The sequence below is a fragment of the Guyanagaster necrorhizus genome (assembly GCF_019112545.1).
Source record: "Guyanagaster necrorhizus MCA 3950 unplaced genomic scaffold BT62scaffold_22, whole genome shotgun sequence".
Taxonomy (NCBI): Eukaryota; Fungi; Basidiomycota; class Agaricomycetes; order Agaricales; family Physalacriaceae; genus Guyanagaster; species Guyanagaster necrorhizus.
The window spans coordinates 79,875-92,930 of record NW_025064901.1 but is presented as its reverse complement, the minus strand read 5'-3'; the positions used below and the strand labels follow the sequence as shown (position 1 = coordinate 92,930).

The window sequence follows — 13,056 nt, the reverse complement described above, 5'->3', positions numbered from 1 at the left end:
CTGTTTACGTTGTGATAGGAGCAAAAATCCCAGTCTAAAATATTACGCGCCTCAAGTACGAAAGGTGGAATTATTAAAACCGACCTGCTTGATGATGAAAATGAGTAGCTGCAATGCGCAGTCGCGGGTGGCAGTGTCAAAATTTGGCATTTATGGCTGATCCAAACATGTTCCGAATCTTATCTTATCATGATCGGGAAAAGGCGGCTTGGACCAGGAAGAATGAAACAGAGACGTCTTTTCATATTAAACATTATTAATGTCTCGCGATTTTAGAGTCAAGTTTGGTCCAAGGGCCAGATGTGTCGTCCGCTAGATGGTCGCCGCCCAAGTCAGTGTCATCTCGACCACAGAAGTTGAGACCTGTTGAGACAATATTGCTGTGCGGGCACCAGAACTAGAGCGCTCGATAACACCATTTGACCCGGCTTTTGCAGGATGCCGGATCTTGTGTCACCACGCGGACTAGTTAGCTTGTAATGCAACTTGGATTTCTCTTTTGGCTTCTGCACGTCCTTGAGCTACTTCAAGTTGGCCATCGAGCACATTCCTGTCGTCCAAGCTTGGACGATTTACTCGACTTGCACTCGGGGAAAATGTAGCGGCGACGGACCCACGTGCCACCTCCTTATCTTGCCTACCACCCGGAGCTCCCCTTCGTCAATATAATCTATGCATTAGAGCAACTGGACTTATTTTCGGCTTATCTCAAAGCGAGGCCCACGAATGATTGCCTGCGCACCCCTTGCATTGACAAATATCCGGGAGAGGCCACACATTCGATGGTGCCAGTTGTCGTGTGATGTTATCATGTTTCTGCAAGGTCGAACCTGTCCGATCAAGGAGCATCGTGCCACCATCAGGATCATTCCAGCGATAACGCTTCTTTCTGGCGACAACTGATATAGACTCTGGGTCACTGTAGGCCATCTATGCTCGTCCTTACTTTAATTTTGGACCCGCAGACATCCTCATGATCCTCCACAGATTGCCTTCCGGGGCGCAGTCTTGCTTCGGAACAGAAGATTCCAACTGAATGCTGATCAAAGACGTGTGCTAAAAATACTGGCTTGGCACAAGGTCGTCTCACCGAAGACCATATGCTTCCCCGGAACTGATACATGAGAACCGAATATAAACTCCGGTAGTACCACTGGCTTACCCTTCCAACGCTCTTGCCCCCCTACAGAGTGTCCATTCAGAATGGCTGACAAGCTTACCGACGAGAAGCTTCGCAATTCTGACGTCGTATCCTTCGTTGGCCACGAGCTGGATGGCATCCACGATGGCCTCGAGTTTCCTACTGAGGAAGAGATCGCAACCTTGCGACGGGTGTCTGATAAGCTCCCATGGAATGCATACTGTGCGTATTTTCGGTACCATCGTACCGGACTTGCCCTGATATCCCCGCAGTAATCGCCACTGTCGAGTTGGCCGAGCGATTCTCGGTGAGTGGTATCTTATGGCAGCTGTATCCACTCCTAACTCACACCGTATTTCAGTTTTACGGATGCAGCGTCGTATTTGTGTGTACAACATTACTCATTACTTACCATGAATCCGTGCCAACGTCTTCTTCTAGACCAACTTCATTCAACAGCCCCTCCCTACAGGCTCGCGTTTTGGTGACGGAGGTGCAGATGGTCAGTCTGGTGCTCTTGGAAGAGGCCAGAACGCCTCTACCGGTCTCACCACTTTCTATCAGTTTTGGTACGTTCAAGTCATTCCGATCTTTTCCCGTCCTCATTTCTCCCGAGGTGCTACTGTACTCCTCTTCTTGGAGCCTATATCGCGGACGCTCATTTGGGACGGTACAACACCATTTGCATTGGTGTCGCCATAGCTTTTATTGGACATGTCATCCTCATCGCTTCCGCCGTGCCGGGTGTCATTGAAAAGTCGGAGAACGCAATGGCTTGTTTCGCTATTGCCATCCTTGTCATGGGTTTCGGTGAGTACTTTGAAAACTTCAGTTAATCCCACCGCTCATTTTCATGCAGGTACTGGTTTGTTCAAGTCCAACATTTCCCCTCTCGTTGCAGAGCAGTATCGTCGTACCAAGCTCTTCATCAGCACCACTAAGACCGGAGAACGTGTCATTGTGGATCCCATCATGACAGTGTCTAGTGTTTACATGGTTCGTAATGCATCATTTGGCAATTTTCAAGACCTGATCAGTTTTATGTAGTACTTCTATTTGTTCATCAATATCGGTGCGTTGATCGGTCAAATCTGTATGGCTTATGCCGAAAAAGTAAGACTTGCTTTCCAAACCAGCCAAAATTTACTCATACATTCTTAGTATGTCGGATTCTACCTGGCTTACACACTTCCTACTGTTGTATTTTTGTTATGTCCGCTCATCCTTTGGGTTGGACGCAAGCGGTACATTCGCTCCCCTCCCACAGGGTCTGTCTTCGCCAGTGCCATGCATCTCTGGTTCTTCGCCATGAAGGGCCGCTGGAGCTTGAATCCCATCAAGACGTACAAGAATTTGACGTCCGCAGACTTTTGGGAGAATGCTAAGCCAAGCAAACAAGCCGGCTTGAAGCCACATTGGATGAACTTTGATGACCAGTGGGTGGACGAGGTCAGACGTGGGTTCAAGGCTTGTGCTGTATTCCTTTGGTACCCGGTTTACTGTAAGATTTCATTAGAACCTCACCGGGGACGAACGCCGATCTGATTCTCGTAGGGCTCTGTTACTCCCAGATCAACAACAATTTGACGTCGCAAGCTGCCACTATGACCACGAATGGAGTACCCAATGACGTGATATCTAATTTGGATCCCTTCGCCCTCATCATCTTCATTCCCATAAGCGAGATGCTTGTACGTCAAACTCGCCTGAAGTTAATATCACACATCGATTTTTTTTTTTTTGTATTCTCCAGATCTATCCTGCTCTCCAGCGCGCTGGAATCAACTTTACTGCCTTGAAGAAGATTACGGCCGGGTTCTTTACTGGTTAGTATACTTATCTCTAGCACAAACTTCACCATGTGCTCAATGAAGCCATAGCTTCCGCTGCGATGATTTGGGCCGTGGTCGTTCAGCATTATATTTACAAGGTATTTGCAACTGCGTGCCCAACAGCACAATATACGCTAACACAGCATGATCGTTTAGACCAACCCTTGTCACTACTCCGCATCTACATGTGAGGATGTATCTCCCCTCAGTGTCTGGATCCAAACTGGCTCGTGAGTAGACTATGAATATATAACGGATGCTAGACTGAACCTGTGCGCGTCTAGATACGTTCTGATCGCCTTCAGTGAAATTCTGGCCTCGATTACTGGCCTTGAATATGCTTTCACCAAAGTTTGTCGTCTTTATGGATCTTCTTTAGAGTTGGTTGACATTCGTCGATGCACAGGCCCCCAAGAACATGCGTTCTCTGGTTATGAGTGTCTTCTTGTTCACATCAGCCATCGCCTCAGCTCTTGGCGAAGCCTTTGTTGGTCAGTGTCGTGCATGTTTTCCTTATGCGTCGTCAATTAATCTAATTGGTAACAGCTTTGGCCGCTGATCCTTTGCTCGTGTGGAACTACGGTGTCTTTGCTGTCATGGCCGGCACAGCTGGTCTTCTCTTCTGGTACAGTATCCGGAAACTGGACAGCGAAGAAGATGCACTCAACAACATGGATGAAGGCCACATCACTCTCTTGAGCGAGGGTCACTTTACCAATGAAAAACCCTAGATATTATTATTTTCTAGATGTTGCTGTATTCTAACAGGGCATTATCATGGGTTGTTACGTTGCAGAATTTCTTATCTTACGTTAAAGTATATGTTGGATGAATGTTTTACGATCATTGTATTACTTTGTTTTTGCACCCTTGTGAATGCGGAGATTTGGCGACATTATGTTGGCATGGCTCCGCATGTTCGCTCTGGGAATGAAAACCACTTTTTTCGAGCTATAGAGGACAGGTCGCAGGTGTGGAAAAATACCCACATATACAGGTGCAGTCTAATGCGCCATTCTCGTTATTGTTTCACGGCCATCTCATATGACTTTACTGCTCACATGTGTACTAGGCGCAGGTAGCTTGTCACGGCGGTGCCGTGTTGATCTTTCGGAGACAAAAATTGACCGCCCCTCGGTCAAATGAACTCTCCTTGTTGATGTCTGTGCTTGATGATCTTGTACTCGCTTCGACGAAGGCAACTTGACGCATCCGTACGAAGTACGCGAATCAATTTCAAATTTCTTGGGTGGGTGTAGCTGAAGGCCGTGAAAAACAAACAACGCCCGGGAAATTTCTTGCCAGTGAGTTCAGACTCCCCCCTACAACAAGTGTCAGGTGCTCTCCTCTTGTAACATGTGCATCGCTTGTTGTATATTTTAAAATCACACACTGCTCTGTGCTGGACTCTAAGAATCTCACTGAAATCTCACTGGCAGCTGTAGAATGTCATCAGTTGACTCGAACATCGATATCCTCTGCACTGGGCCATGCCTCGTAAAAAGAAGCCGGAGCATGCATCAGGAATCTCGGAGGCTCATGCACATGGGCCAAGCCCAATCCGGCTGTCATCTTAGGTCTTCCACTCTCGGATCTTGGAAAAAATATGTCTTGTGCCCTACCGATCTTCTACTTCTCTCGCACAAAAAGTCTATGTGTGGCAATATGAAGACCGAGGAACATCCACCTCAATACAAAGAGAGTGGGAGTTCTTCCAATTATAACCTGGTCGACTTTCCATCTGAGGAAAATCATTCAATAGAGCATGTGGTATGTTCGTACAAAAGGATTCCATGATCTGCTGCTTTTCCCATCTTCCTTATCTCACTTGCCCCATTGATGGCTGGAATACAAGTCGAGGCTGATTTGGCTGCCCTCAGTTATGTCAAACAGCAGGAGGATGAGAAAAGCACCTCCGAACATGACCATGAACTTGATGGCGTCCACGATGGGTTGGATTTCCCCACCGAGGAAGAACGAGCAACACTGCGCAGGATATCCGACACTATCCCTTGGAATGCGTATCGTATGTATCTTTGTTCCAGAAGACAGATTTATGTTGACTTCGGTACTATCAAAGTAATCGCTGTCGTAGAGTTGGCTGAGCGATTTTCTGTGCGTTACGATTCTCGCTTTACTCTAACATCCATTAACAATCCCTCCGCAGTACTATGGGTGCCAAGTAGTGTTCGTGAGTTCTCAGTCTCCTGTGCGGCGTTCTCGCGTAGTCATCGATCATTGAAATTAGACCAACTTTATTCAACAACCCTTACCAGAAGGCTCACACACTGGTGCGGGTTTTACGCATGGTCAATCTGGTGCTCTTGGACGTGGTCAGCGAGCGTCCACGGGACTCAACACTTTCTACCAGTTCTGGTTAATGCATTTGCCACGACTTCTTTGATTGTGTTCTGAATGTTTTCTCAGGGTCTATGTCACTCCATTGTTTGGAGCCTATATTGCAGATACATACTGGGGACGGTACAATACAGTCTGTTTTTCTGTCTTCGTCGCCCTGGTTGGTCATATCATCCTTATCGTGTCGGCCGTTCCTGGAGTCATAGAAAAAGAGAGTGCAATGGGCGCATTTTCAGTTGCGTTGATTGTGATGGGAATTGGTCGGTTAATCTGTACTTTTATCACTTATTGATCCCCTAATATATACATAGGAACGGGTTTCTTCAAGTCTAACATCTCACCTTTGGTTGCAGAACAATACAGACGTAAGAAACTTTTTGTGATCACGACGAAGAGAGGAGAGCGTGTTATCGTGGATCCCGTTTACACTGTTTCAAGGATCTACATGGTACGTCGTGTCAACCTTTCAGTTCCTGCTGCAGCTCGCATACTAAATAATTTTATGTCTAGTACTTTTATCTCTTCATTAACATCGGTGCTCTTATTGGACAGGTCGCAATGACCTATGCGGAGAAGGTGAGCCTACCTTTTGCTTTCTGACCTCTTTCGCATACACAACAAACTCCATTATTTGTAGTATGTCGGTTTCTGGCTCGCCTTCACTCTTCCCACTGTCGTTTTCCTCCTTTGTCCTCTCGTACTGTGGTTCGGCAGGAACAGGTATGTCCGGAGTCCACCCACCGGATCTGTCCTCGGTACCACCATGAAGCTCTGGCTGTATGCGGCGAAGGGCCGATGGAGCATCAATCCAATAAAGACCTATAAGAACATGACCGCTCCGGATTTCTGGGAGAACGTCAAACCGAGCAGACAGGACCCAGGAAAGAAACCGGCATGGATGAACTTTGATGATCAATGGGTTGACCAAGTTCGGCGTGGTTTCAAGGCTTGCAGTGTCTTCCTCTGGTATCCTATCTATTGTAAGATAATCTGTCTGGGATTGCGCAAGACACTGATGCCTCGTTTCTTTGTCAGGGTTGACTTATAACCAGCTGAATTCGTACGCAAGTTTTGATCCTAGAAGTACGGACCCTCAATGCCCTTTGCAGAAACCTGACATCGCAAGCAGCCACTATGACCACCAATGGTATACCGAATGATGTTCTGTCGAACTTGGATCCGTTTGCTCTCATCATATTCATTCCGATCTGCGATATATTGGTACGTGTTAACAACAGGTCCGGGGAGAACTTCCTGAGTTAGCCGTAGATTTATCCTGCCTTGCGACGTGGAAGAGTCAATTTTAGTGCATTGAAGAAAATTTGTGCAGGATTTGCGACAGGTTTGTACCTGACTTTCTGTACGCATCGAAACTACAGGAAATTTAGGTGCTGCTGCGATGATTTGGTCGGCTGGTAAGTAAATTGTGATGACCCTTTTAACTTTGCGTACTCATCAGTTGATGAAGTCGTTCAGCATTACATCTATAAGGTATTGCTTTTTTTTTACAGCATGTATTCACTCCCGACTTCGAATACAGACCAATCCATGTGGCTATTCTGCCGCAACGTGCGAAACTAGAGATGGATCCCCTCTACTTTCTCCGTTGAATGTCTGGATTCAGACTGGCTCGTGCGTTTGACATCTCCTCCTCCGGAATTTTTTCTTGAACACATTTACTCAGGTACGTCCTCATTGCATTCAGTGAGATTTTAGCGTCTATCACGGGTTTAGAGTATGCGTTCACGAAGGTGATTTCTTTTCGTGCTTGCTGAAGGACCGTGATCTCTGACGCCTTCCTTGAGGCTCCCACTAATATGCGGTCTTTGGTAATGTCAGTCTACACGTTCACGAATGCATTTGCTGCCGCCATAGCAGAAGCATTTGTATCCCTGTCCGCCGACCCATTATTGGTTTGGAACTACGGCGTCATGGCTACAATCGCGGGCATAGCGGGCATATTCTTCTGGTTTGCCGTCAGGAAGTTGGATGCCGAGGAGGACAAGCTAAATAACATTCAGGAAGGACACGTTGAACCTTCGAAGCCGGAAGCGTAAGGTCTCGTCAACTTCTTCAGTTTGTCTATCCTGTATACGGTGTTTTCCCAATTAGTAGGAATATCTATATCCAAAAATGCCTGGTATTTTTTGACAAGAAGAAATAAATCAAATCCGGCACGTTAGCTCACCACCGATCATGGCAAGTGTGGCACCCAAACACCAGCCCAACTCCGTCCCAGCGATCTTCTTACCAATGGTCACGTCTCTGTCATTACCGAACTCATACCCAAGCCTGAGTAAGCCATTCATGAACGTAAGATCTAGACACCACTCTGGACGGTCCTCCAGCTCCTTCATTAACTCTGGATCTGTGCCCCAATGAGGGTGCAAAAGCCAGGCCTGTCTGCCTTGGCACACAGTCTTTGCGAGGTCAGCGATACCTCCAACAGTCAAGGATTCCATGCCGGGAGCAAGTAGGGGGGATACGCGATCATAGAAGTACGAGAGAAGAAGGACTCGTCCGCCTGGGCTGGGAAATGAGTCTAGAAGTGACGGCTGGTAGACGCCGTTGAAGGAACATGGTTTGAGTTCGCATACTGCATCCTTTGCAAGCACAAGCTCGACAATGCGGTTGCATGCGTCATAAGAGCCAACGTCTTCACCGTACATGGTCAGGCCACGACCGTCAATTTCCACGTATTTGGTAGTACCGCGTGCCAGACAAGGATTCACTATTTGGGCAGTTTCGCCGTCCGAAGACGACGAGGATGATGATGAGGCAGCACCAGGACGAATCGATGACATGAATTCAACAAGCTGGTGAACGTGTCGCCTAGCGCGCATTAAGCCGTAACCCAAGTAGGAGTGCTGGTACAAAACATGGTCTTTCCCGCTGAAAGTGAGGTCGTATTTGTGTTCACCGTCTTCGAGGCGACCTTCACTTTGTTCCCACCGTGGTTCAAAGACAATTTGGGTGGATGCTCCCCCAAGGTCCAATACCGCATATGGCGTGATCAAAGACGCAGTGGACGATGCTGATGAGAGCGTTCCAAGAAGGTAATTAGCGGTTATCCAGGCGTAGACACCCTCTTCACTGCCGTCCATTACCTCAACGCCACCTTGCTCTAGAAGTGGAAAGGGGTACGACGCGCTAAGATGCTCTTTGACTTTGTCCAGAATGGCGGCACTCTTTTCGGGACCCAGCAATCTCAGGCCTGCGGTAGCCTTGACTGCAACAGGCGCGCATTTTTGCAATGACTCTGGCACTGTCCTCACCGCCTCAGCCATAAGCACGTCCAGACTCTTGGCAGCGCCTTCTGGGTCATCCGGATAAGATGATAACCCAGGCTGTGTCATTTTGAAGACTTCGTACTCGTATGTTGGGCCAGAGGCGGAACAATGATTGAATTTGTAGATATGGATGCGAGAGCCCGTGGAACCAGCGTCGAGCATAAGAGCATATTGAACGAGGGGAACAGTAGATGAGTAAGGCGATGTACAGTAGGTAGTACTGGCAGGATTGGGATCTGTATCAAAGGAAATGGGCTTGTCATCGTTTACCGGTGGAGAAATGGGTGGCTGTTTGCTTGGATTGTTCGGCTCTGCAGGAAGAGCGGGAGGGTTGGTGGTCGAAGGCTTTGAGGGAGACCACAGAGTCGTTGTATCTATTACAAAATTCAGAAAAACCAGTGTTAGAGAAATGTAAAGGGCGTACGGCTCTCTTCAAGCTCTTTCGTCGAGTCTGATACCCACGAAGGTATATGTCTTCTCTCTCTGGGACCGAAAATCCAGACAAGGCCTATAAGGACTGCAGCACCGACAGCAAATTTCTTCCACGCGAATCTCTGTTTCGCTGGATACCCTCTACTGGGACCCATTCCCCCCTCAATTCGATCATAGCTGACTGAGCGAGGGGATAACATGACACCCTTTCGCAGGCGAAGAGAGGATGGGTATTTGCGCTGTGCCGTCAGACTGTATAAAAAAGAAGGAGCTGGGGTATATGCGACAGCGCGAGGTCGCTGGGAAGTAGAAAGAGCTTATGGCACTGCCACCAATAATGTAAAGCTTGAACAAAAAATAAATAACAAAGTAAATAAATGTCTCCGAAATGATGTTCGCGACCGGCAACAGCATTCAACACCTGGAAGTTACCTGGAGAGCTTCAAGCTGGACTGGAAAAGTACCCTCGCTTTGACTGGCGAAATCTCAATGATATCCAGTTGAACTTACTACAATGCTCCTCCCTGCACCGGTGTCCATGTCCGCAGCAACGGCCAGACTAAAACTACTGCGCCGTCCTCGATGGATTGCTGCCGTTCTGGTCCTCTTTTTTCTTTGGCTGGCCCTTCCTTTGCTTTCCAATCGCCCACCACCACCACCTTTTCCATTTCCCCCTCCCCCCCGTTCTGCTACGGCCAACCGCATTCGAAGTGCATTCATACACGCCTATACCGGTTATCTCACCCATGCGTTCCCAGATGACGAGCTCCGTCCCCTCAGTCTCAGGAACGCGACCAATCTTAATGGATGGGGTCTCACCGTCTTCGACGGGCTGGATACTATGTGGATCATGGGTATCCCAGAATTATGGGACCACGCCATAGAGTACATCGCAGAACACCGGTTCCAGATGCGACCCAAAGACTTTGCACCGTTCTTTGAGACCAACATTCGTTACCTCGGAGGCATGCTTAGTGCCTACGCTCTGTCGGGTAACCCTCTGTTACTCGAGAAGGCAGACGAGCTAGGTGCTCTGATGTTACCAGCCCTAGACACACCCTCAGGATTACCAGCATTTGCTGTAAACCCCCAATCTGGCTTGACGCGACCAGGGTGGACTGGAGGTACATTGTGGGCGGAAGCTCTCAGTTGTCAACTGGAGTACAAGTATCTTGCTCACCTTACTTCCAACCCGATCTATTTCAATAAGGTCGAGGATATCATGGCTATGATGGAAACGGCAAACTTGACTGGACCTGGTCTGTTCCCAACAGTATGGGACACAAAGACCGGAACGTCCAAGGGACGTGTCTTCAGCGCAGGAGCGTTTGCTGATAGCGCTCATGAATATTTCCTCAAGCAATATCTCCTCACCTCACATTCGGAGCCACGTGCATTGTCATTATATATTGATGTGGCGGAGGCCATCATTAACCACTTGCTCTACTATCTGCCTGACCGCGACTTCCTTTACGTGACAGACATCGACCTGCCCACTATGAAGCCTTCATATAAATTCGAGCATCTTTCTTGTTTTCTCCCTGGCATGTTCATGCTGGGTGTGCATACGCTATCCGATGAACTCACCCCCGAGCAGACGACGAAACACCAATGGGCGGCCAGAGGACTGGCCAAAGCATGTTGGCTCACGTACGCAGACATGCCTTCCGGCCTAGGTCCAGACGAGGTCATCATGCAGAAAGCAGGTTCATTGCCTTGGGTTCGTGCTTACGCAGAATGGCAGCGGGAGGGAGGAGAAAGCGAAGCCCCGGGATCCCGCGAGACTGAACCTGAACCTGAGCGGGACCTTCGTGGTTACAAAGTCAGGAAAAGCGCGTATTTGCTTAGGCCTGAGGCTCTGGAAAGCTTCTACATTTTGTGGAGGCTTGGGGAAGGTGATGTCTGGAAAGAGCGCTCGTGGAAAGTTTTTGAGGCGATCGAGGTGGTGGCCAGGACACCTGAGGCATATGCGAGCGTCACTGATGTTGATAATACAGTATTAGATGGGGAATTCAAGTTGAAAGACGAGATGCCGAGTTACTTTCTGGCAGAAACGTAAGTCTGTCTAAAATTCCACTGCCAATACTCCGTGGACGCTGAATCCTGCTTAGGCTGAAATACTTGTATCTTATGTTCAACTCTGACGTTGAATATCCCTTTGAGGATTGGGTTTTTAATACAGAGGCTCATCTGCTGCCGGTGTTCCGTTGGAGTGAAGCGGAGAAGTTGGCTTATAACATATCTTCATGACTCGGACAGGCTTTCGTGTAATCATCCCGCATCTTCTCGTTATATTTGCCGACTTTTCAGTGGAAAGATCTCACTAGCCCCCGGCCTGTGAGCCAAATCGCAGCATTGTTAAGCCAACACTTACACCAGGGTCCAGCATACGCTCTCGCATTATGATTTTACCTTGCTTGCCAAGGTCTCCGTAGGTCCAAATTCCTTTGATTACAAGGCCAACCATTTCCACTGCTGTGCTGCTCTGAGACTTAGATATAGTGAAAGCGACTGTCAGCATCAACTTGATCATTGTGTTCTGCCTTGCTTGTCAAGGTCAAATTATGGAGCAAAAAGCAATAATGACATTTGAAGACAGCACAAATCCATCCCCACAGCTATCTTATAATTATATCTCCTTTGCGAGAACATGTCACCCAGTATATGTTATACTTATAGGTATCGTAGTTGTCGACCGACGACCGCTAGAATCGAAGGGGCCCTGCAGCTCGCACGTGCAGCCACTTGTATCTTCGTTGTTAAGCAGACGTGCAGACCGACGCGAAACGCTGGTTCATTTCTTCGAGTATGTAAATGACACCGAGGAATCATTGTAGAAGGTATGCCTAGACTATATATGCGTGTGTATACCACCAAACGTAATTTCGAAAAAAAGGAAAAATAATACAAGTCGGAGCTCAAGCTAACTGGGTAAAGGACGGTAGGATCTGTTCCCAGCCGCCCATCGGTGACCTTTATCAGCAGAGATACCAGTGGTTACCACACCGATAACAATGAGGACGCTGGCAATCCACGAGATAGTGTTAACCACATATGCGGTTCCTATTTGAAAGTAACAATCAGAGCCTGCCACTAAGGCTAGTAAATAAAAACATACCAGGCTTCGCCTGGTCAAAGGTGGGATATCTACCAGTCCTATACATCTCCGTAACGAGTACGAATGCGACGAGCTGAAACACAGCTAAAGGACCACATTGATCATATTGTTCCAAATGATAGTGGAAGGGAAACTCACCTTGAAGTGCCACCAACCCCGCAACAGCCCGCCAAATCCGCCTTCTCCTCGAATGCGTGCTAACTCCAAACATGATCGCCACGAGTGAGAGCGCAGAGAAGCCTATGCCAAGCTCCACGGCGTACCCAGCACTCGTCCAGGACGCACAGAATGTTTCGTTCCCACTTTGACATTCATCGGTCTTGATGAGAGGGAAACGGCGGCAGCTCTTCTCAGTGTATTTACGGTCTGTGTCCGAGTCAGGGAGACTGATGACTTTGGTCTCGCAAAGCTTGCTGAGGCCATAACGAACGGTAATTTTGGTGTGAAGAATTTCGGGGGTCTTGTAGACGAGCCTTGAGTATACTGTTAACAAGTCATTCGCCGTCAGAGGAGACAGGCCAACCAGTCAGTTCGTGTTGAGGCTAGAATATTCTAAGTTCAATTAGCGATAAATACCAATGAAAAGATGAAGCAAAGTACGAGAATAAGCACGATGGCACAAAAGACAGCAGTAACGCCGTAGGATGTTTTGCGCATGGTGGTGGTGGAGTGGAGGCAGTGGGTCCGTGCGGGGCGCTCTCCCGGTCGAGAGGCTCGATGACGTCATTCCAAAGTACGCCCGGAAGATGCCGAGCTTGCGCAACATATTGTCAACTGTCACCGACATGCTGAATACAAGTGGCGACTTGTACAGAATCCTAGCTGTAACATATACTTATATGAACAATAACAAGAGACTGAGTGACCATTGCCAACCGTAGACAA

General features: G+C 48.0%; 5 protein-coding genes across 5 annotated transcripts; 3 read left to right on the top strand and 2 right to left on the bottom strand.

Moving 5' to 3' along the window:
- Positions 1-901: 901 nt before the first annotated feature.
- Positions 902-3,913, top strand: BT62DRAFT_934807 (peptide transporter PTR2A). The gene is made up of 15 exons (XM_043186787.1): positions 902-1,363; positions 1,414-1,448; positions 1,503-1,526; positions 1,583-1,710; positions 1,758-1,951; positions 2,001-2,137; positions 2,189-2,254; positions 2,303-2,642; positions 2,696-2,832; positions 2,895-2,967; positions 3,022-3,071; positions 3,130-3,203; positions 3,258-3,324; positions 3,380-3,464; positions 3,520-3,913. The coding sequence occupies exons 1-15, from the start codon at positions 1,204-1,206 to the stop codon at positions 3,702-3,704; spliced, it is 1,755 nt and encodes a 584-aa protein (XP_043037067.1). The 5' UTR covers positions 902-1,203; the 3' UTR covers positions 3,705-3,913.
- Positions 3,914-4,812: 899 nt separating this feature from the next.
- On the top strand, positions 4,813-7,388 carry BT62DRAFT_1008927 (peptide transporter PTR2A; the record flags this gene model as incomplete). The annotated part of the gene is made up of 16 exons (XM_043177499.1): positions 4,813-4,999; positions 5,054-5,088; positions 5,141-5,164; positions 5,222-5,349; positions 5,401-5,591; positions 5,643-5,779; positions 5,842-5,907; positions 5,969-6,311; positions 6,367-6,391; positions 6,441-6,552; positions 6,601-6,673; positions 6,711-6,746; positions 6,791-6,822; positions 6,872-6,963; positions 7,016-7,082; positions 7,137-7,388. 16 exons carry the CDS (start codon positions 4,813-4,815, stop codon positions 7,386-7,388), a joined length of 1,800 nt encoding a protein of 599 aa, XP_043037066.1.
- BT62DRAFT_995855 (guanosine-diphosphatase) lies at positions 7,213-9,372 on the bottom strand. The gene is made up of 2 exons (XM_043190548.1): positions 9,046-9,372; positions 7,213-8,995 (listed from the first exon to the last, which is right to left on the bottom strand). The coding sequence occupies exons 1-2, from the start codon at positions 9,251-9,253 to the stop codon at positions 7,497-7,499; spliced, it is 1,707 nt and encodes a 568-aa protein (XP_043037065.1). The 5' UTR covers positions 9,254-9,372; the 3' UTR covers positions 7,213-7,496.
- Positions 9,373-9,536: 164 nt separating this feature from the next.
- Positions 9,537-11,551, top strand: BT62DRAFT_1078310 (seven-hairpin glycosidase). The gene is made up of 2 exons (XM_043179377.1): positions 9,537-11,108; positions 11,165-11,551. The coding sequence occupies exons 1-2, from the start codon at positions 9,568-9,570 to the stop codon at positions 11,301-11,303; spliced, it is 1,680 nt and encodes a 559-aa protein (XP_043037064.1). The 5' UTR covers positions 9,537-9,567; the 3' UTR covers positions 11,304-11,551.
- A 273-nt stretch (positions 11,552-11,824) lies between these two features.
- Positions 11,825-12,828, bottom strand: BT62DRAFT_988165 (uncharacterized protein; the record flags this gene model as incomplete). The annotated part of the gene is made up of 5 exons (XM_043190102.1): positions 11,825-12,116; positions 12,172-12,255; positions 12,310-12,644; positions 12,695-12,723; positions 12,772-12,828. 5 exons carry the CDS (start codon positions 12,826-12,828, stop codon positions 11,977-11,979), a joined length of 645 nt encoding a protein of 214 aa, XP_043037063.1. The 3' UTR covers positions 11,825-11,976.
- Positions 12,829-13,056: the final 228 nt, after the last annotated feature.